The sequence below is a fragment of the Gymnoscopelus braueri genome, assembly GCF_963280865.1.
Source record: "Gymnoscopelus braueri genome assembly, chromosome: 12".
NCBI classification, from domain to species: domain Eukaryota; kingdom Metazoa; phylum Chordata; class Actinopteri; order Myctophiformes; family Myctophidae; genus Gymnoscopelus; species Gymnoscopelus braueri.
Window position 1 is genome coordinate 25,221,006 of NC_137614.1, and position 21,479 is coordinate 25,242,484.

Here is a 21,479-nt window from a genome sequence, read left to right on the forward strand (position 1 = left end):
TGCCAAAAAATTAATGCCTGCTCATTCTGAACAAATGCTTATAAATTGCTCAACAGAACAGAGTAATCTTGAAAGATAAACCATTAGCCTAAGCAAATACCGTGTTTGTGAAATTATATGGATTTAACCATTCTAGTATCACATTACCTTATGACAATAGAGAAACAGCACACACACTGTAAGATCCTGTAACTGAGTGTACTGCAACCAAATGGACCCTTAGACGTACATTTGATTATATTTGGACACGCGCAAATGAACACACGTTTCTATCTCGGTGACCTTCCTCACGGTGCATCAGGAGCGAGTGATCCGCTGTGTTATACAGCAGGACATCAGGCAAAGGGGCAGTTGACTTTTGGCAGGCGTTCTTTCTTCGGCACAATGCCGGCCCGGCATGGCTTCCCCGTTGACTGTGATCCCTATCAGTGCCACAATGGTGTTGACTCTTCTCCTCTCACTCCCACCGTCTGCAGATTTTCTTCTACCTCAGAGCCTCATTAGTGCTACTTGCAGATAAGTCCATAAGTACATTGTTGAATGAAGCAGCTGACAATAGCTGGTCCCCTATCATTCCCTGTTTGCACACCCATTCATGGGGCAGTCAGTCTCCTCTTTACGTGAAGCCATTCTCAATCCTGCAATCTGTCGACTTCAGTTAAGTCCTTAATAGCTACATCTTTAAGTGCATAGTTGGCACAGGAGGTGGAGGGGAGATTTGCCATTTAGAACCAGACTGATCATCACCAGATAAAGGCCCATTAAATACTAATTCTTCCTTGTTTACAGTGCTTTAAGATTGCTATCAATGTCATTGTGTGTGTGTGTGTGTGTGTCATTGTGTGTGTGTGTGTGTGTGTGTGTGTGTGTGTCATTGTGTGTGTGCTTGTGTGTATATGGAGTGAAATCACGCTTCAGTTACCAATTTGCTTATTAAAGAAAGTCCCCCTCCCACCCCAACATTTATGCCCTTTCAATTGCTGCCATAGCGATTTATGATTGATTCCTTGGTCAGAACTGACATAACAATATGCACATAATTGTGATTGGCTTCCATTACCAATGTATTTGGCTTTTTTTAGTACCTGCATATACTGTCCTAGTGGTATTTGTGTGAGTGAAGGTTTATAACCACAATTTGTTTCTTTCCCATATAAACATCAGATTCACTATCCTCTTGAGTTTGAGTTGGCGTGGAAACTTTCGCAACGTTATTGCTCAAAAGGAGCATTTCAAAATGTTCACGACACACCGGTCAAGATGGGATTGTTTATCTCTTGCAGTTTATTCTTGGAATTTATCTTGGAACAGGCCATCTTTGTTTCCTCAGAAAACTCCTGAATGTTAGCAGCCACAGTCGTGCTGCCATGTTGACCACGGAGCTTGTCCAGAGCAGACGAGCACAACATTGTGGTTTATTATCAGTGTGTACTGTCCATTCACTGCACTGGAGTTCAGATGTTAATTGTTTTTTTATCGGTCTGTTATGGTTTTGTATGTGAAAAGAGGGCATAGAGAGACAGGCAGAAAGATCCCCCAGCTGTTCTCATCGTGAGAATCCGTGACAAGCAGGCTTCACTGGGATTTACATTATTCTACAGAGCAGAGCTGTGGTCCTCCTCTGGGACATCCCCTCCATCTGCACACATGGCAGGAAAGTGCGGGTGCTCTCTCTTTACTTCTCTCTTCTTGCCAGAGGGATATGTTGTTGACTTTTGTCCTTTCCAAAATACAGTTTAGTGTTTCTTTCACACTTCAGCTCATAACCTCCGTTTCATGCCTTTTTGTTATTACAGAAGTGTGTTTTCACAACCACATGCATTTCTTCAGGATTGTCAGTGCAGATAAAAAATGTAATGTATCTTATTGGGATCTTTTTTTCCCTTTTTTTTTTTTTTGTTACCAAATATATTTGGTTGAATTGTATTTCTGCCTCTCCCTTGCTCCTTGTAGGCCTCAGGACTGCTTCTTTTTCTTTGTGTTCAAGTGGCCTTTTTATGATTTATTCTTATATATTCGTCTGAATTCTCTAGATGGGAGAGTGTAGAGAGACAGGAAACCAAGGGCAGAGAGAGGAAAGACATGCATGCACAGTAGTCGGATTCAAACTTGGGCCCAGTGGTCCACACGGCTCTAAGGAGCATTATGGGGTGTGCACTGACAGGCCGAGCTTCTTTATGGACCCTACCGAGCTGTTATCCTTGGGGGCGAGATGCTAATTTTAGCTGACGTATAAACGTCCATGCACTACTGGAAGATCTGGGGCAGGAAAGGGTGTGCACTTCCTGTTTGGGATGCCCCCCAACGTCCCGTCTACAGTCTGTGCCCCCATTCCTCTTCCTTCCACAGCATAATGGGCCGTACCCATTCCTGTGATGTTTAGGAGGATAATGCCTAACTTGTACACCATCGTACGACAAAGCATAAATCAGACTTAAGTGAGTCTGCAATGAGGTAATGGCTGAACCGTCTACTTCAGACAGATTGACTATTGGAAAAAAAAGCGTTTCCAACTTTACCATGCCCAGGTCTCCGTTGTCTCCCATCCCAGCCACTCCTTCTCAGTCTCCATTCACTCATCCATTCATCCATCATCTCCCTCAATTCATCGTCTCCCTCTATGTGCTGTCAGTCTCCTCTGTCTCTGAAGTCTATCTTCCTACCTGTTCTTGGACCTGGCCAGTCACCCGTACGCCCACGTGTTCTCTTCTCCGGGCTGCCAAATCGGTTGGTCGTTTTTTACAGGAGGAGCTCCAGCAGGATTGATGTTTAGTATTGCGTGTCCTTCGGGAGACAGCCACACACACACACACACACACACACACACACACACACACACACACACAGCTGTAGAAACAACAGTGTGGCTCCACTTAGACCGTCTGCTTTCTTGTTTTCCCATCGAATTTGCCCCACGGGGTGTGTGCGTGTGTGTGTTCGTGTTCGTGTGCGTGCGCGTAGGTGTGCGCACGTGTGAGTGTGAGTGCGTATGTGCTATGCTTACACACAGGTGTCTGCATCGGCCTCTCTGTGCTGTAGGTTCCTTTCTCAACGTTTCATGCTTGCACCAGTGGCACTAGCAGCAGTTGCTCTCATATCCAGTGGATTATGTAATGCCATAAAGGAAACCTTTTCAACAGGTTTCATCACTTAGTCGGCATAGAGCGCCTTAAGCAGTAAAACTTGTGTTCTGCACAATGTTCAAAACTGTCGAGTGGGAGGTCTGGAATGCATTCTTTAATTGATGCCAGACCAAGAGCTAATTTTGACCCAACCTTATCGTTGGATAGATAAAGTCATTCAGATTTATGAGGATGTTGCGGTTTGGATCATGTGACATTCTGGTTCTCTCTTCCCCCCCCCCCAGTGCGAGCGTGGTGATCGGGGCGCCCAAGGCCAACACCAGCCAGATGAAAGTCACAGAGGGAGGGTCTGTCTTCTACTGCCCGTGGGGCCCTGACCAGTCAGACTGCCACAGTATTGAGTTCGACCCTCAAGGTAAAACCTCATCATTGACACACAACCATATCTGTATGTTTTTTTTAAAATTTTGATCATTTGTGTTTTTCACTGCAGGTGAGGCAGCAGTCTAGCCTAATATTATGCGTTTATGTCATGCATATTCCTGCACAGGACAGCTGAAATATGAGATTAGAATTGCTAAGTATCCAACAGACATATTTTGATCCTCTCAGCTAAGCCACACATTTAGCATATGGACATTAATAGTGTGCTCCCCCCCCCCCCCGCCCGGTTACATGACATTCATCACTACCCTCTCTTATTGCCTCGGCTGGTGACTTGAGAGCTTCAGGGAAGTAGGGATGGAGTCTTAAGAACTGTTGAGCCGGTCGAGCTTTGCTGCTTCTCCAAACACTTGTTAAGCCAGTAGTCCATTTCCTTTGTGCTGGTGTAGTCAGCAGTAAGTCTGGATCAGACGTCACTGTTCCACTCCACTGGACTGTTGCTGGCCAGGCTAGTTCCTGGAAAAGTGATTCCTGTTCCCTTTTGCGTCCTTTGGGTTGAAAAGGATAATGGAGTGTCTATAACGGTATTCCTTCCTGCCTCGAGGTCATGTTTGTGTTGTCCTGTCCCCAAAGGGCAAGAGAGAGAGATAAGCGACCAATAAACAAATAGGTCAAACAAAGACTCATGTCTCAGTTGTAGGACAACGGAAACAGACACCACGAGTCCCAACAACAGGGCTTCTATGCAGTCAGACTTGGATAATTGGTTCGGGAAAGAAGGGATGCAATCTTTTACCTGAATGATCCGTTTTTTTGGTCAAAGGTCATAGGCCCCACTGATGGAATGAGGCAATGGTGTAGCATGGAAGGCTGGGATAAGGTATAAGTCGTATTTTTAGAGTTTAATGAGGTTTTATATCATGCACAGAACACACACAAACACCCAGACTATTCCTAACACATGTAGTAGGACGGCAGCGTGTGTGCTCTGCTCTCTACTTAGCAGGGGACTCTTGGCGTCTTTCCTGGGAAATCAAAGCCTCACTCCTTGGGCCAACTTAAGATTTACAGTCTATAATGCACAATAGGGGAGAAATATTCCACTGAGTCTTTCACAAGCCTCGTTTAACAGCCCCTTTGTGCAGTATTCCACCACCAGTTGCCTCGCGCTCATTTATTTTTCTACCCCATTCCCCTGCAACAGAAAATGTGCTGCACATCCTTGGGTGCTGGCACGAGGCCACTGTGAGTGATGTCATCCCGCGCCAGCGGGGTCTCAGGGTGAAGGATAGTCCCCTGAGTTGTCAGCGTGTCCTTCATTTTTTCTTTTTGCATCGAGGCCTTTTTGCATCGAGGCTTTGAAGGCGCAAAGAAGTGCTGCGCGAGAGCCAGATTCAGCCATCTGGATCATAGCAGAACCGCTGTACAATAGGAGGACGCTCGATGCATTCTGTTGTTATACAGCCTTTAGACTTCATCGTACGACGGTGTCACGTGCCAGAAATAGTAGATCTATAAGCTCACAGTGTGTCGCATTGTGACATGTTTTGAGCTTGTAGATCTGCTATTGTCAGTGTGTGACACCGCTGTATGACAGAGTATAAATGAAGCATATCTGTGCCATAGAGACATTAAATGGGATGCCTGTGGACATTCACTGCTATAGAATTCCTTTTTCAAAATAATCTAAAAAATAAAAAATCTCCAATCTCCCTGTTTTTTCTGGTCAAATAAAGAACAGATGATAAGATGTTATCGTCTTATAACATTATGCTAAGTGATGCTTATCTTTCTTGCACTACAAACTTTACTCTTAATTCAACTCTGAGAGTGTAAAGATGGACTCCTACGTGCCGAACCCACCAAGAAAGTGTCAGCACAAGCACTTTATTGTGCACGCAGGTTTGTGCGTGACTGTTCTCGCGACTGTGGTCACCCAATGTATTTCTATTAGAATGCGCGAGGGCAAGCTTTTTTCCCTGCCCAGAGCGGGAAAACAATCTTCACGTGTGTGAGCGGAGCGTCTGTATGTGGCCAGTGAGAACGGCTGCATTCATCAACATGGAGTGGAAGAAAAGCAGCGTCCGTGCGCTTATGCTTGCACGTCGCCTGGTGGGTTTTGTGCGTTACAGGCACTTAGAAAGTACAGTGACTTTCCTCTTGTACTTCAGTATTGGTACCCAGCTATCCAGCTCCAGTGTGTCCCCTGCTCTCTAGAGTGTGGGTGAGGTCTGACCCAGAGGCCATGGGCCCTCTTAATTAGCCTAACTAATTGGGTCAAAGTGGTCCGAGAACCCTCCTACCAACTTCCTCTTCCACTGAGATAAGGGCTTGTCTGGATCTGAGCAAAAAAAGGAGAAGGGGAGGGAGGGGAGAGGGGAGGGTGCAAGAGAGAGGGTCATACAGGGCGAGGGAGGGAGGGAGGGAAGGAAGGAAGGGATCCAGAATGGAGGGAGAAACCAGAGCTCTGGTTCTCTATTCTGTTGCCCTCTCATAACCCCCCCTCAACCTCAGCACTCCCACAGGGGCAGCTGATGTGATGAGTGAATTTGGCCATTTGTCTTCTAAGCTATTGACACACACACACACACACACACACACACACACACACACACACACACACACACACACACACACACACCGAGAGGCTCTAACTGCACTAATGGCTATCCTCTCACACACAGTTCAAAGGGTAGAGGGGGGGTATACAGACCCCACTGCAGGCCCCCCACACCACTCTGGTGTCCCAGGAGAGATGTGTCCAGGCACCATGTCACATCAGCACGCTGCTCTAGCCATCTTCCCAGGAGGACCTGAAATGACACGTTATTGTGACAACGTCCCTGGGTTTCTTTCTTTATCTCCCCATCTGAATCGGACCCCTGTCGGATCCACTTCAGTCACCTGTTCTTGTTGGCCCTATTGAATGAACACTGATGAATTGATGGGCTGCGGTGGGAGCTGTGTGTGTGTGTGTGTGTGCGTCAGTGATGTAACATTTCATACCTGGTACCTCCTCAGTACAATGTCTTCTCTGGGCTGCTGAGCAGCTTCAATTAGACACATCGGAAGTTATATTATGCCTCTCTCACTTTAACCCCTTTCAGATTCAACCTGGCATCTCTATTTTGGGCATGTCAAAAAAAAAATCAGTAAGTTATTTTATTTTTTCAAAAACGGCAGATCTAGATCGGCCATATTCGCTATCTGTTCTGCGACAAAGTAAGTAAGGGGCGACCCAGTAGACGAACGGTTAAGGTGCAAACCACATGGGAGCAAAATCCTTCTTCAGTGTCTCCCTTGTTTTACTCCCGGCTGCCCGGACTGTTTGCTCTGTGTCGTTCCCCTGCTGTCTGTAAGCCTTTCCTGGCAATCTCTCACTGTCGCTATCAAAAAGAAAAAAAGAAAAAACTTAAAAACGTTATCAGCAATGGACAGCATTTCTCATTCACATTCCTTCTCCAGATTTTCCCACTGGATGTGGGATTTGACCCCTTACCCTCCAGCCACAGCTAGGCATGCTTATCTAGCGTCTTAGCTGCCGCTGTTGATTGTCAATCAATTATATGGAATACGAAGCATAACAGGAAACTGTTATGCTTCCCTTCTTTCGCCGTGACCGGTTCTCCTCAAGATGTCAATAGACAGAAGTTTTAAGATGTGAGACAGATCTGTTCCAATCCTGGATGCTGTTAGCTTGTGACATCACCTCAAACCTACGCATGGCCCTCTCAAACGTGTCCAAACCCCCAGAGTAGCACTGTGTTCCCTTATCCAAACAATGGGCCTGAGTTATGAAAATATGAAGGAAGGTATGGTGTAGGAACAAGGTTCTGTACAGTTATTGTAGATTAGTTAAAGCAACAAGCTCCTAAAGATGCCGTTTGATGTGCAGGTCACGTTAGTGCCGGTACAGCTAAAGCATGTCCCTTCACACATGGCCTGTCGCAGACATGTAATGGGGTGGGGGGGGGGGGGGGTGGGGTGAGGGAGGTCAGCCGCCGCTTTGCCCCACGATGAGTAATGTTGCATGGAAAAGCCTGGTGATGGACATGGAGCAGAACTACTGTTAGGTTATTATTATTAAGGAGACATAATCCCACGGCTTACCTACGGTTAGGAGAGAGAGAGAGAGATGCCAGAAAAGAGAGAATGATAGCACATAGAAAGGTGTAGAAATGTAATTTAGAAAGAGAGGCGAGTGTAGAGCGAGAGAGATTGAGAGAGGGAAGCATGTGCTTAAACAAAGATGACTGTGGGGTTGCTATGAGGAAGGCAGGCCAGAGAGTGTGTGTTTTCATTGGACGCCAGCCCCCTTTTCTGTTTCTTTCCACCAAGACACGGAGCAGGCCCTCAGCCCCAGCTCCAGGCTGCCTAGTTGGCTGAGAAGTGGAGAGGAAAGGGGTAGGAGAGGCAAGAGTCGGGATATAGAAGGAGCTGACACACAGCCTGCTTTCCTCACATCCACATAGGTCAAGATCTCTCACACAGAGACAGCTTGTTGCTGCTCTGTTGCAACTTGCCTGTGGTTTTTCAATTTTTTCACAGACGAAATATACAGCAGGAAATGAGTCTGGGAGGATTTTAAATGATAAGGGTGGAGTAGTTATTGAAACTTGCTTGGTTACACTTCAAAACACATCTGCACTTCCCCCTGAATATGCTACTTGGGTTCTGACCGACAAGCCCTTGAGGTATCGGACATTGCCTTGCCGGATGGGTTTGTTTGAACCTTGTCCTCGCCATGGCAACGCAGAAGTTGCATCTGTCTCCCAATAAAGCTGTTTGTAGATCGGACTCATTTGGCCATCTGCCGTGTCACCTGCTGCTGTCGCAAAGCTCAAGTGGGAGATCGTAGTTATTGGCCAGGTGGCCAAACAGCCAAAGGTCAACAAGGCTAAGCCAGGCTAGTCCAGTCCAGAAATCCAGACATCAGGCCACACTAAGGGAACGGCCTCATGTTGACATCTGAACAGTGGCTGAGAAGCCAATTCTGTTCCCTTCAAATTCTCACCCCGATCGTTATTACATGAAAAATAATGTAACTGGAGTCTGGAGGCCTGTTTTCTGCCAAACAGGGCAGATGTTTCCAAGAGCCTGGGAGACTGACGGGGGAGGGGGGCGGGATGATTGGTCGGGGTCCTAGTTGAAGACATACATGTTTTGTCAAAAAACTGTCATTCAGTGTTGTTTTTCTCTTGCCTTCCTCCCAGGGGACCGTAATGTCTCGCTCAATGACACAGACTATCAAGCGGAATTCAAGTCTCACCAATGGTTCGGCGCCACTGTGCGTTCCCACGGCGACACCATTCTGGTAAGGTGACCCTCTGAGAGACTGGGGTTCTGGGGGTGGTGGTGGGGGGCATAAAGAGACTTGCCTTTCAGGTTTGCTCCATTGCACTGGTGCCCTTCCCCTGTTATGATTTGTTTTCCTCTGTGAAACCCACCCACATCATGTGGCCATGAGAAACTTTTATAGCAGAACATGTTGTGATGTCATGGAGGGATGTGAATGTGCTTCGTTCAAAGGTCACTGTCCATAGTGTTGTTGTGATTCACCAGTTTTCACTTCCACTCTCGCTTCACTAACTGAGAAGTGCAGTTCTGTGGCCCCTGTGACATCAAAGTTGAACCTCCTGTAGCTTGGTCTCATTGTATGGTACATGTTGTAACCTGGGTTGAGTTAGGTGGTTGCCCTGCTCCAGATGTACCATCGACCTCAGCCTGGATCTCCTCCTGAGTTCAGCGGGGTGTTGTTACAACTGGAAAAACATAATCTACCTATTCTCTCCCCTGTCCACCTCATACCTCCTACTCCCATTCCCGCTGGTTCCTTCCCACCTAATCCCCCTCCCCCTTTCCAGGCTTGTGCCCCTCTCTACTCCTGGCGAACCAAACAGGACACCCCCCATTCGGATGCCACGGGAACCTGCTACCTCTCGGTCCAGAACTTCACAAAGTTTGTGGAGTACGCTCCCTGCCGCACAGGTAACTACTGCAACTCTTCAAAGTTGTCTGTCTGGCTTTTTATTTTATTTTATCATGCTCTCTTGCCTCAAGGGTCTGATGTGGCATTTAACATGACAGCTGTCCATTCCACTCGAAGTTTGGCGTGAGTTCAAATGCTGCGCCCATGGGGCAATACTAAGGGGATGATATAGTATCGAGTAACAGCGGCTAACAGTTTCCAGAAACATCTCGTAGACAGCCTATAGAAACATACTTCAGCCCTCCCAGTTATCGGTAATCAATTATGTCACTTTATATAGACCGAGGCATTACCTGCTTTGACATTAGACAGAGGTTGACATCATCGGCAACAATGCTGAGCTGGCACCTGCATATTTATTGGAACATAGGTGACTTATCTGCATCAATGGTAGAAATGAATTTTAGGAGGTGCTGTTATCACTCGAAACATTTACTCATGCATGAGCATTGAAATAAGTTATTGTTCTCTATAAAGTCAGCCTGTCAGGGATTATGGGCAGTCTATCATGTTGTGGGCATTGAACAACAGTTAGGGATTATGGGCAGTCTATCATGTTGTGGGCATTGAACAACAGTTCTTTCATGAATCACTAATGATTTATGAACTCTTTCCTCTCTGTGTTATAGAGTTATTCGGGGGGGCGGGACAAGGCTATTGTCAGGGAGGATTCAGCGCTGACTTCACTAAGGTACAACAGTTTGTCTTCTGAAGACTTGAAGCGGTTTCTTAAAATTATATTTTCTCCTCTTCATGGCCATCAATAATACCTTTCAATCTTATAGGATGGCAAGGTGGTCTTGGGAGGACCTGGCAGCTACTTTTGGCAAGGTATGCACAACATAAAAATCAACGCCTCTGGAATTCTGTCAGAAATCATGGTGATCATAATCACTTGAAAATATTTTTTGTCTTTCTAGGTACATTCTCAATGATATCTCTCTTGTTTTTTTCTGAAGGTCAAATAATCTCTGCAGCCAAGGAGGAGATTATAAAAGCGTACTACCCAGGTTACCTATTGCAGTCTGTGGCAGGGCAGACCGAGACCACACAGGCTCCAGTCAAATATGATGATAGCTACCGAGGTATGAACAGTTTGCTGACCTCAGACAATGCTATAATATACTGTAACACTTCAGCAAGCTAAACCTATTACCTGTTCTTTGCTGCAGGGTACTCTGTTGCTGTCGGGGAGTTCAGCGGAGATCAGAATGAAGGTAAGGCCAACATGCAGGCCATGCAGGCCATACATCTGCACTGCAGACTTTAATATGTGCACAGGTGAAAGCAAATACAAATACACTCATGTGTACACACACACACACACACACACACACACACACACACACACACACACACACACACGCGCACACACGCACACACGCACACACACGCACACACACATAAAGACTAATGTTATGTATATTTATATTACACCTGAAATGAACTTGAACTGAACTCACCTGGAATATTTTCCTTTACCGCTGAGCTAGAAACGTGATTTCTGGAATTCTCCGAGTTCCAGACTGTTTTGACCTGTGCGATATTTCCCCTACTAAATCTCTGCTCCATTTCTCTCTGTGCACCTCTCAGATTTTGTGGCCGGGGTCCCAAAGGGAGTCATGCTTTACGGTTTGGTAAGAAAGCCACATCATTGCTCATAACTCTGTGAGGAGATTGAGAAGTTAGGACTTGGTCTTAGGGGACAAATGCAGCATGAAATGGAAAGAATAAAAACAGTCCTCTGTAATATTTGTTGAAAGGAGAATAGTTTTTGTTTTGGTCAAGGCCATTGACCATATTCACTCAGCTGCCATTTTGCTCTTACGTCATACACCCCAAGTATGATGTAAGAGCAAAATGGCCACCGTGTGAATGTGGACTATGCTGAAGTCCAATTATATTACAGAGGTTTTCACCGTATGCGTCTGTTGTCTCCCAGGTGTCTATTCTGAACGGCACTGATCTGAAGTCCATGGTTAATTACACTGGTGAGCAGGTGAGTCAAACAGGTCCTATCTACTACTATCCAAAGTGTTTCCAAGGCCCAGTACCTGTGTGTTACCATAAGTTGGTTTCTCATGAGCACTCATAATTTGTTGAATTAGCGCAAGCAGAAATACTGTAATTCCCTTTACCATATTATGTTCACTAATGTTCAAGACCCTTTGTGGTATACTGTAAAGCACAATTATTGAAGAAAAGTACAAAGGCAATTTGTATAAATGGTTTTGGGAGTGGAGTGAGCGTGAGGGTGCTGGTTTTAACAATGCAGATTGGCTCAGCTGAATAAATAAAATTATGCATGTCTACTATGTGCTTTCCTGCTAAGTCTGGGAATTCAGGCTGCTTCTGCATCCTCTGTTCTGCAGACTCAAGTTTATGTCCGCTAATTGTAACGATGGAATGAACAGAGCTGTAACAGGCCAGCATCAAATTAAGCCCCCATGCTCCAGAACTGAATTGTTCACCCGACCCATTTTAAAAGCCTTAAACTGAGGGGCATGCAGTGCACAAGATTTTCCTTTCAATACAAGCAATGGATCAGAATCATAGGCGAGCTGGAGTTTTACGGTAGCGTGACTGTTATGTATAAACAAAGAATAGATGAAACTTTGATGTATTTGATGCTTTTAGTTGATATGAATTACAATGATGACAGTCATGGAAATGTGAGTGACGCGGGTATTTTCACAGATGGGATCATATTTTGGCTACGCTGTGGCGACGACTGACATTAACAGCGATGGGTGAGTAGGAGGCTTTTCCTTTCTCTCTCGCTCTCTCCACTGGAACTCTATCTCTCTCACTTTTTCTCTGTGGTATCAGTCTCTCCTGGTTCCTCTCGGATGGCACCAGGAACATTTAACACATTGTGAAGCATTTAGGGTCTCAAACATTTATTTGTGTTACCCCCACCCCTACCCATGTCTTCAGGCTGGCTGACCTTCTGGTGGGGGCTCCCATGTTCATGTTGAGGGGCTCCGGTGGGCGTCTGGAAGAGATGGGCCGGGTCTATGTCTACCTGCAACGTGGCCCCCTGAACCTGGAGCCCAGCCTACCTCACCTGACAGGCACTGAGGCATATGGGAGGTTTGGTAGCACCATCGCACCACTGGGAGACCTGAACCAGGATGGCTTCAATGGTAAGAATAGAGATAGTTGTAGCAGTGCTATGGAATGGGACAATACATTTAACTTTTTTTTTCTACCGACATCTTTCATACTGTACAACTGCAGTCACTAAAGGCTATCACTAAATTTAAAAAAAAATTATTCATGGAGGATATTCTAAAGCATGATACTCTACTACGCGGGACACTCATGTGACGTGAAGTATAAATCAGGCTTAACTGTCCCTCTGTAGATGTAGCCATCAGCTGTCCATTTGGAGGCGAGAACCAGCAGGGGTTGGTCTTCATCTATAATGGGTACTCGGAGGGACTCAGGGACACGCCGTCTCAGGTGATTGCTGGCCAATGGGCTTCAGGGGTCATTCCTGCCAGCTTTGGATTTGCTCTCAGAGGCACCAAGGACCTGGACATGAATGGGTACCCAGGTGAGCAGGTCTTTAGAAAATGGCTATTTTCTGTCTTCTTTTATCCTTCAATATCTAAATTCTTCAATAGCTAATTTCTGCTCTTTGCCTCATTTCCTCAGATCTAATTGTTGGTGCTTTTGGTGTGGACAAGGCGGTTCTCTATAGGTATGTTCTCCTGACATTTTTATATTCACAATTATTATATTCATGAAATGAATATTCTTTTGCTCTGCTGCAGTACAATTGTAGGTGATGATTTGATGACTTTATGTTCTGTTCTGTTTCCCACAGATCCCGTCCAATAGTAAACACCAGCGCCTTCCTGACGGTTTACCCTACCATGATCAATCCTGAGGAGAAGAACTGCGTGGTCAACAACGACAATGCCAGCATTCCAGTTTCCTGGTGAGTGTCCAGGGGTTTGTTTCCTACACTTTAGTAGCGGAGGCTCTCAAGTCTGCTTTATGCTTTGTCGTATGATTGTGTCATGTGCTGAAAGTAGTGTGTTGTGAGCTTGTAGATCTGCAATATCTGACACGCAACAAAGTATAAATTGAGCTTCGCTATAGCTCGACAGGATATGTTCTGGTGCAAGTACCTGATGAAGACCATCACTTTGGGTGCATTCAGAACAGTGTGTGGATATTCCCTCTTCTCTATTGCTATTCTTTATCCAGCACCTGTGTGTGCATTCTCTTGGACTTCATATGTTCTGGGACCCACCAACAGCAGAACAGCATGGGGTTCCCTGTATCTCGCACGCATAAACCGCTCGATCCTAAGATCAACAGACACGTTACTTGTTCATTCTTTTGCAGGCCGTCAAGTCTTATCTGCCGACCTATTTTCACAGCGGGAAAGGAGCGATGAAATAACGCGCTGAATAACGGCATTGTCAGCATTATTTTCTTTTGCCCTGCTGGAAATGTGCACAGTGTTCATTTTGCAGCAACACTGAACAGGGAAAGGAAACAGGCTCGGCCCGCTCTACATGGTTGACACCACGCTTGTGTGTCTGCTCCCCCCCCCCCCCCTCTATCCAGGTCCCCAGTCCATAAAGGAAACTCTTGTATACACACATGTGTCTTGATTACGCTATGTTGCCTGGTGATGGGGAGAGGGGGGGGGTTGAAAGGAGGGATGGAGGGAGGGATGAAGGAAGGAAGGAGGGAGGAGCCAGAAGGTTCTGCAGTTGCTTTGAATGAGATATTGTTTGGTTGGTGGAACACAGCTGGGAAACATCAAGCCACGCAGACCTGTGTGTGTGTGTGTGTGTGTGTGTGTGTGTGTGTGTGTGTGTGTGTGTGTGTGTGTGTGTGTGTGTGTGTGTGTGTGTGTGTGTGTGTGTGTGTGTGTGTGTGTGTGTGTGTGTGTGTGTGTGTGTGTGTGTGTGTACATGCACTCTCATACCTAAACGGACACAGGAGCACATAGACACACACTGCAAACTGTGTTTATTCAACTTAAATTAACACTCCCGATTTTACTATGCAACACTAGATAATACGACTCCTCACATGCACACGAACTTATTGCTACTCCTTCCAAAGAAGTCCTCCATTTGCCCTTTGTCTTTCTTTGTCTCGTTTTTCACTTCCTCTTTTCCCCATTTTCCTTCACAAGAATCCCCCCCCCCCTCTCTTTCTGTCCTCGATTTCCTCTCTCTTTTCGGCTGGTTCTTCGAGTGTGGGTTCCCCAGTGAAGGGATTTGTTTTGGGGTGGTGTGGGGGTGGGGTTGCTGTCTCTTGGACAGCGTGTTGTATGGCTGATGTCATGGGAGAGAGAGCTACAGGCCGACCGGCCTTCGCTGAAACGCGAGACGTCGCCCAATTTCACCCTTCTTAAACATTCCTTTGTTTAGAATGGAGTGGGCTGGGTTTAAGTGGGAGATACACCAATTTATCAGCTTGGCCAGCCGGAGAGCTGGCAGATGCCAGTATGTCGCTGCCACATTCCGACGTTACATTTTCAAAATTGGTCACCGTTTTCCCATTACGCCGCATGTCTTGTTATGCCAGGCATGTAAACGAGCCTGCACTGACATCATTCATGGTGTGAGGAGGGGCTGTGTGCGAGTATGAATGTGGGTTTGAGAGGGAGAAAGTCAGAGTAAAGCATAATTTATGCTCATCTTATGCTGCTTTTCAAGCTAACATGTCGCATGGTCTGCAACCGCTTCTTTCATTGTGTCCTCGTATCTTCTGTCCAACAACAGTGTCAACCTGAGTTTCTGCCTGTCCGCAGAGGGAAAGTTCCTACCAGACTACCTTGGTGAGACATTTTTCTTTGTTTTTTTCACATCTGCTCTGTATTACATACAGGATAACTTGTCACATGGTCACAAAACGGCAATTTATAAACCCGTAGCAACGTGTAAGCAGAGGCCCTCCTGGATAGGTGACGTAGCTTTTGGACTGCGTTGTGAGGGATGGAGTGCAGTGCTCCTGATATCTGCTCTGATTCACCTTTTAATGACCAGGCTCCTTTTCCCTATCAATCCTATAGTCATTTACTTTAATTACTCCTGCTTTTATATGCCTGCCATTATGTTTCAGCTACATTGATTGCATTGTCTGTGTGCTTCAGAGTAGTTGCGGAGGTCTTTAAAAAAACCCTGTCATTATGGGAATTGGAGCACATTTATCATGCCATGAATGCTCATTTGTGTGTGTACTGTGTTCCAGACTTCCAGGTGGAGGTGCAGCTGGATAGTCACAAGCCTAAACAGAAGGGTGCAGTGAAGAGAGCTCTGTTCTTGGACACCCAGCAGGCAACGTTCCAGGAGAGTGTGAGGCTGTACCATGGCGAGCGATCATGTCAGGATCTCAAGATCTACCTACGGGTGCGTCTTTAGTCTTTCATAATAGCTTCCCTCATTCTTTAGTGAATAAATGTTATTTTGTCCAATCTGTATGGTAGAGTATGTTAATACAATGTAACTTATACAATTGGGGTGGTTGTATTTGGTCTCCCTGCACTTCTATTGAGACATTTAGATACTGTGTCTAGGTTGGATATGACCTTTGACACAATCCTGTTTCTGGTTTGACAATTTTTTTCATCTGAAGGTCAAAATATCAATTTCTCTCCTCAGTAAGCAGGCAGGCATTAGCTCAGTGGTAAAAAAATCAGCACTTGCGCAGGAGACCTGGGTTCAAATCCGGGGTAGAAAAGGAAGGTTATATAGTGCAGCTTTAATAAACTCTGTGTTTGTGTGTCCGTGGTTAACTACAGGATGAGAAGGAGTTCAGGGACAAGCTCTCTGCCATTTATGTTGCATTGAACTTCAGCCTGGATCCAAAAGCTGCGGCGGACTCCCATGGCCTGCGGCCCATCCTCAACTACCAGACCACCAGCCTCTATGAGCAGAAGGTACTTTGAGTATGATATGAGAGAAAAAAGGCCGCTGTATGAATATGGTTAATGTGCAAGAGGTGCTGAGACTGTGAGTTACACTCTATTCACCCTGTGCTGATGCTAATGATAATCATCGCTGGCCAACCATCGCCCAATCATGGACGGCTCCGCTGGGATGGGGTCCAGAGTGTCTGGAAAGCAGTTTTCGGCACGAAAATGTGAGGCATGTGTCGAGTGGAGAGCATTCTTTGACTGCCCCGCTAGGAATTGCTCTCGACCGGGTTCGGCTGCGTAACAGTTCGCAGGAGGCTCGTTCCAGAGTCGCCCAGACGAGGAGGGTTAGTAGATATTTTTGGGTGGGGCACAGGCAGGCCATTTGCCCATCTGGTTGAGATTTGTTGGCATTTCGCCAGTTTTCCTCTGGCAGTGAGAGGGGGCTGGCTCAACGTGTGGGCCTCCTTTCAGCTGCGGCGCAGCGTGCACCATATGCGAGTTCAACAATAACCGCTGGATCGGAGTACTTTGGGAAAGGCAATGAGGTTAGTTTGCCCCTCTCCCCCTCCCATGCTTCTCTCCTATATTTCTGTCGTTTTCCTGTAGGACCAGGCCTGAACCCTGTCATTGGTGTCCCCTCAGAAATATCAAAGCTGTCCGTGGATCATATGTGGTGTATTGCTGATCCAAGGCCTTGAGACCCTGAGCTAAAAATCAAGTCCAAGTTGAAACCTGGAAAAATCATTGTAGTTTTTTTCTGAACATCAGTGAAGGGGGAACCCCCCCCCCCCCACCAGTTGTATATTTGAGTATACAGAGGAGTGGGTGCAGTGCAAAGCTGCCAACATATTTGATGAAACTCGCTTTGGGCGGTGCAAATGTAACAGTGTGTAAACAGAGAAGGGTAGCCTTGATCAGACCCAGGAAGCCTTTTTGATTCCTTCATATCACTGAGAATGTGTGGTGGGCCTTGGAGCAAAAGTTCTCACACCCTCCGGTGTTGAGTGGCAATGAGAGATCATTGATGCAACTCAGCACAGTTTTTGCCCTCTCATTATAATGCACTCCACATGTCGCTGCAAGAGAGCAGAAATATTCTGACAGCTCCATAAAATGCCACGCTGAGAATCTCAGGAGTATAATTCCTTGCACGGCCAATGAGCCAGCCAAGGCATACATTTTATACAAAAAACAAGAATGCTCACACTTGTGTTCACCATCGATAACTGGTAAAAGGGCTGACATTATTGCACAATGACCCCATTGTTCTTCAAATGAGAACATGTTGCAATGTGTGTATGACTTTGATTAATTGACTCCTGATGTGACGTCATTCGTTTTTCATATGCTAGCATGTGCTGCTTGCCCTCAATGAATGCTCCTTGTCCCTATTTATCTAGTTGTTTGTTGACGTTTAACCAGAGCGACGGCCCAACTACTCTTGTTTCCCACTCGCCCAGCAGCGGTCCTGCCTGTGGACCAGCAAGGTTTATGGAGTCGAGTTAGCATGGCGGTTACCATGGTGTCCATAATTAGAGCCCGTGGATGTTGTAATAACAGAGGAGGTGCTTGGCTCTCTCTAATCTCCTCCTCCATTTCTATTTATTATCGCCGTCGTCATCGTCGCACCGTGTCACAATCGCACCGGTAAGCAATTTAACCGCTCCGCAGGGCTTTCCCTGCCGCGGCCCTGCCACACGTTCAGCGGTCACCTCCACCCCCTCCTCACTCCCACCCCCATTCTCTGTTACAGATATTCTATGTCTCAGTGTGTGCCCCTCATGGCTTCAGGCTCCTCCCTCTACATAAGTTCACTCTGCCGCTGTGGTCGGCTGGGTGGTGTAGCGTGTGGTGGTACGTGTGGCTTGCCGCACGGCACAACTGATGTGGACGTCGGCGAGCTGGGCTGGTGGCTTTGTGGCCAGGTCTATGACAGCCTCAGGCTGTATCTCTGGGCCATACGACAGAGATACAACCCCCCCCCCCCCTTTCAACATTCTCCTCTCTGTCCTCTTTTACGACGCACTTGGAAAGCACGCGTGTGTGTCTGGGAGTGTGTAGGTAAATGTGGGTCAAGGCAGTACGTCTTGTCTGTCATCAGCTCACTGAGTCAATCATTGTACCTCTGAGCAATAAGAGCGTTGTTAACCCTGAAGGTGTGCATGTCTGATGTGCGGTGATGACACCTTGTTAAAATGGAACAGGGGAGAGGAGATGGAATGTAGTATTAGTCATTGTACCGCATGTCCCATCCTGCTGCAGTACACCATTTGTCTGCTTTCAAAAATGCCTTGTTTACCTTGGGCCCGATTCAATTCACGTGTGTACAAATGTTGACTATTTGTAGAATCTGATCAGATCAGATCTGTGTCATTGTTTGGACAGTCCTGTAGTCCCTGTTATTAAAATGTTTTATTTGTGCCAATGTGCATCTTTCAGACTCAGATACTGCTGGACTGCGGCGAAGACAACATCTGTGTTCCTGACTTGAAGCTGGAAGTTCACGGGTGAGTCCATTCATTTCCTCATATTTCTATGATCCCAGAGTGTTCTGATCTCAGGAAATAATACTAGATCGCTTTGGATAATACGCAGTAAACTACAGACACTGAACTTTTCACCTCTCTTTCCTATGTAAATGGCGCACATATATACTGTGTGTGTATATATATATATATACATACACACACACACACACACACACACACACACACACACACACACACACACACACACACACACACTCTGAACCTTTCACCTCTCCTTCCTATGTAAATGGCAACTCTTTTATTTATATATATATATATATATATATACATACACATACACATACATATATACATACATGTTAAGGGGAAAAGACAGGAAAGATGAAAGTATATGGGAGTAGCGTGCCAGAGTCCCAGCCTCTTCTGCCTATGAAGCCATGTTTTGAGCACCCTGCCACACTTTGCTTTAAGCAATCTGTTAGCATTTTTCTCAAAAATAACAACCTCCCTGATACTCCCCGCTCTGCCCTGTCATTTTGATTTCACATTTCTATATTTATCGGCCCTCCGCCTCTTTTCAATGTATTGCTAATTCATCTCATAAGCAGAAACCTGCTGAGACTGTTAATGCCTAGTTTTTTTTAATGAAAACTACAGAAGGTGTCAATAGTGTAATAAAACCATAGCCTGCTTTCTAGTTGCCAGTTTCTTAATGTATCCAGCCTTGGGGGTTTTGGGTGTATTTTTTGAATTTCAGTGAAATATATCCATCATTCTCTGCTATGTTATTTTTGCTATTCTTCTGCCAAGGAACATAACCTGTTAGACCAAGATCACCCCAGGGAATGTTTTAGGTTTGTTTTCGTATGTTAGTATTGTCTTGTTTATAAAAGTTGTTGATGCCTGTTTGAATGGGTGTAGGTTGAATTCGTAGAATGGCTAGTAGAATATTAGCTTTAAGAATATGCTCTTTGCTGCTTTTCCTGTGTTGCTTTATGAGATCGAGCTGTAATTAGAAGCGTCTGTGTGGCCCTCATATGGAATTTCTCATTGTTCCAAGCTGTGGAGGGGTACGGGGAGGGAGATTGGGGAAGGGGCGGTAAGTCAGTGAGAGAAAGTGGGAGGGGGAGGTGTTTTACAGTGCTTGTCTGTGCTCTGTTTGCATGTAGGACTTTATTGCTACATTGGAAACGTTTTCATTTGAGGGGGAGAGGAGTGGGCTTCCTGAGATTAATCTAGCTGTCTTTTGGGTCATGTCCCATTTCTAAACCTAAAGCCTGAGTTATACTCGTCGGATGCGGAACAGAAAATCACAAAGATTCATTTGGTTTTTAATAATGTAACAATATATTACACAATCTGTTGTTGGGTTTTGTAAATAATCACATCGTTACTTTATTTCTTTTTATACTAGTGTGTTATATCCTGTTCCACCTTTTTCCACCTTTTTTTTTCTTTTTATCTAAAGAGGCCTGACACCTTGTAACCTGACTGTTGACCCTATTACTAATCAATTTTTGTTTGGTTGGATCCTCAGGGACAGGAAGGAAGTCTACCTAGGCGATGACAACTCGCTGACCTTGACTTTCAACGCCAGGAATGAGGGTGAGGGAGGGGCTTATGAGGCAGAGCTGTATGTGGTGCTGCCCCCTGAAGCAGACTACAGTGGAATAGCACGTAACAATGAGGTGAGTGGAACTGCAAAGTCAAACCCATTTCCTCACATTTTGAAATGATTGTATACATACAGTACTTTACCGACTTACTTTAACAGAATTGTATACAGTAGCCAGTAGCTGCCATTAAAGGTCAGTCTGGAGCCTGTTTAAAGGGATATTTCACTTTCAAAAAAACTTTTGCTCATTTTATCGTCTACTCAGGCTTTTGTGAACCCCACAGACCGTTTTTAAGTTGCTTGATTCATTATTTAGATATTTGATATTCATTTTATCAGACACGCCCCCTTCCTATACAAACCCATTATAACTTCAAACTTCATTTTTAACCCGTTAGATTCATCAAAAACACCCGTCCTTGGTTCTGGTGACTCACCCTGCCCTCCTAATACATGAGGGGGCCGTGTTTTTTCGATTACTTTTTTCATTTATTTTTTATATTCTTTTTGGAAAATGAAAGAAATTAAATACATTAAAAAAATTAAATAAAATAAATGAAAAACGTAATCGAAAAAACACGGTGATATGATTACAGTTTCTAAGTCTCTTGTGGTATGATTACAGTTTCTAACACAGTATGACTATATAAAACCTTGAGGCCCAGATTGGTTGTACTGTACCTGAGCCTCCTGTAATAAATCTCATCTTGTCTTCTAGAGCCTGGCCCAGCTGACCTGCAGCTATGAGACAGAGAACCAGACCCGCTACCTCAGCTGTGATCTGGGCAACCCGATGAAGTCTGGCACCAGTGTAAGAATACTACAACTCCTTGTACCATCTGATGCTTGAACAGATGTTTTCCTTTGACCCGATGAATGAATAGCCATTTCTCTCACCTGCTACTAACTAACCAACCAAGGGTATTTCCTGGTGGTGAGTTGTCCTTGCTTGAAGACCCTGGGGAGTCCAAGGCCTAGTAAACAGGGTTTATATAACACTACCTCTGAGAGGTGCATAATGGTCAAG

At 45.6% G+C, this 21,479-nt stretch overlaps 1 protein-coding gene across 1 annotated transcript in view; it reads left to right on the plus strand.

The window, feature by feature from the left end:
* Positions 1–21,479, plus strand: part of itga5 (integrin, alpha 5 (fibronectin receptor, alpha polypeptide)) — a 42,616-nt gene that overhangs the window by 9,379 nt on the left and 11,758 nt on the right. Inside the window, exons 2-21 of the mRNA XM_080444159.1 lie at positions 3,368–3,498; positions 8,681–8,781; positions 9,332–9,455; positions 10,086–10,147; positions 10,242–10,287; positions 10,416–10,541; positions 10,629–10,673; positions 11,050–11,093; positions 11,399–11,455; positions 12,154–12,206; positions 12,394–12,602; positions 12,824–13,015; positions 13,117–13,162; positions 13,289–13,402; positions 15,213–15,268; positions 15,682–15,839; positions 16,232–16,369; positions 18,788–18,855; positions 20,375–20,525; positions 21,171–21,263. Of these exons, the coding sequence (XP_080300285.1) occupies positions 3,368–3,498; positions 8,681–8,781; positions 9,332–9,455; positions 10,086–10,147; positions 10,242–10,287; positions 10,416–10,541; positions 10,629–10,673; positions 11,050–11,093; positions 11,399–11,455; positions 12,154–12,206; positions 12,394–12,602; positions 12,824–13,015; positions 13,117–13,162; positions 13,289–13,402; positions 15,213–15,268; positions 15,682–15,839; positions 16,232–16,369; positions 18,788–18,855; positions 20,375–20,525; positions 21,171–21,263 (2,014 nt within the window). The remainder of the gene's footprint in view (positions 1–3,367; positions 3,499–8,680; positions 8,782–9,331; positions 9,456–10,085; positions 10,148–10,241; positions 10,288–10,415; positions 10,542–10,628; positions 10,674–11,049; positions 11,094–11,398; positions 11,456–12,153; positions 12,207–12,393; positions 12,603–12,823; positions 13,016–13,116; positions 13,163–13,288; positions 13,403–15,212; positions 15,269–15,681; positions 15,840–16,231; positions 16,370–18,787; positions 18,856–20,374; positions 20,526–21,170; positions 21,264–21,479) is intronic.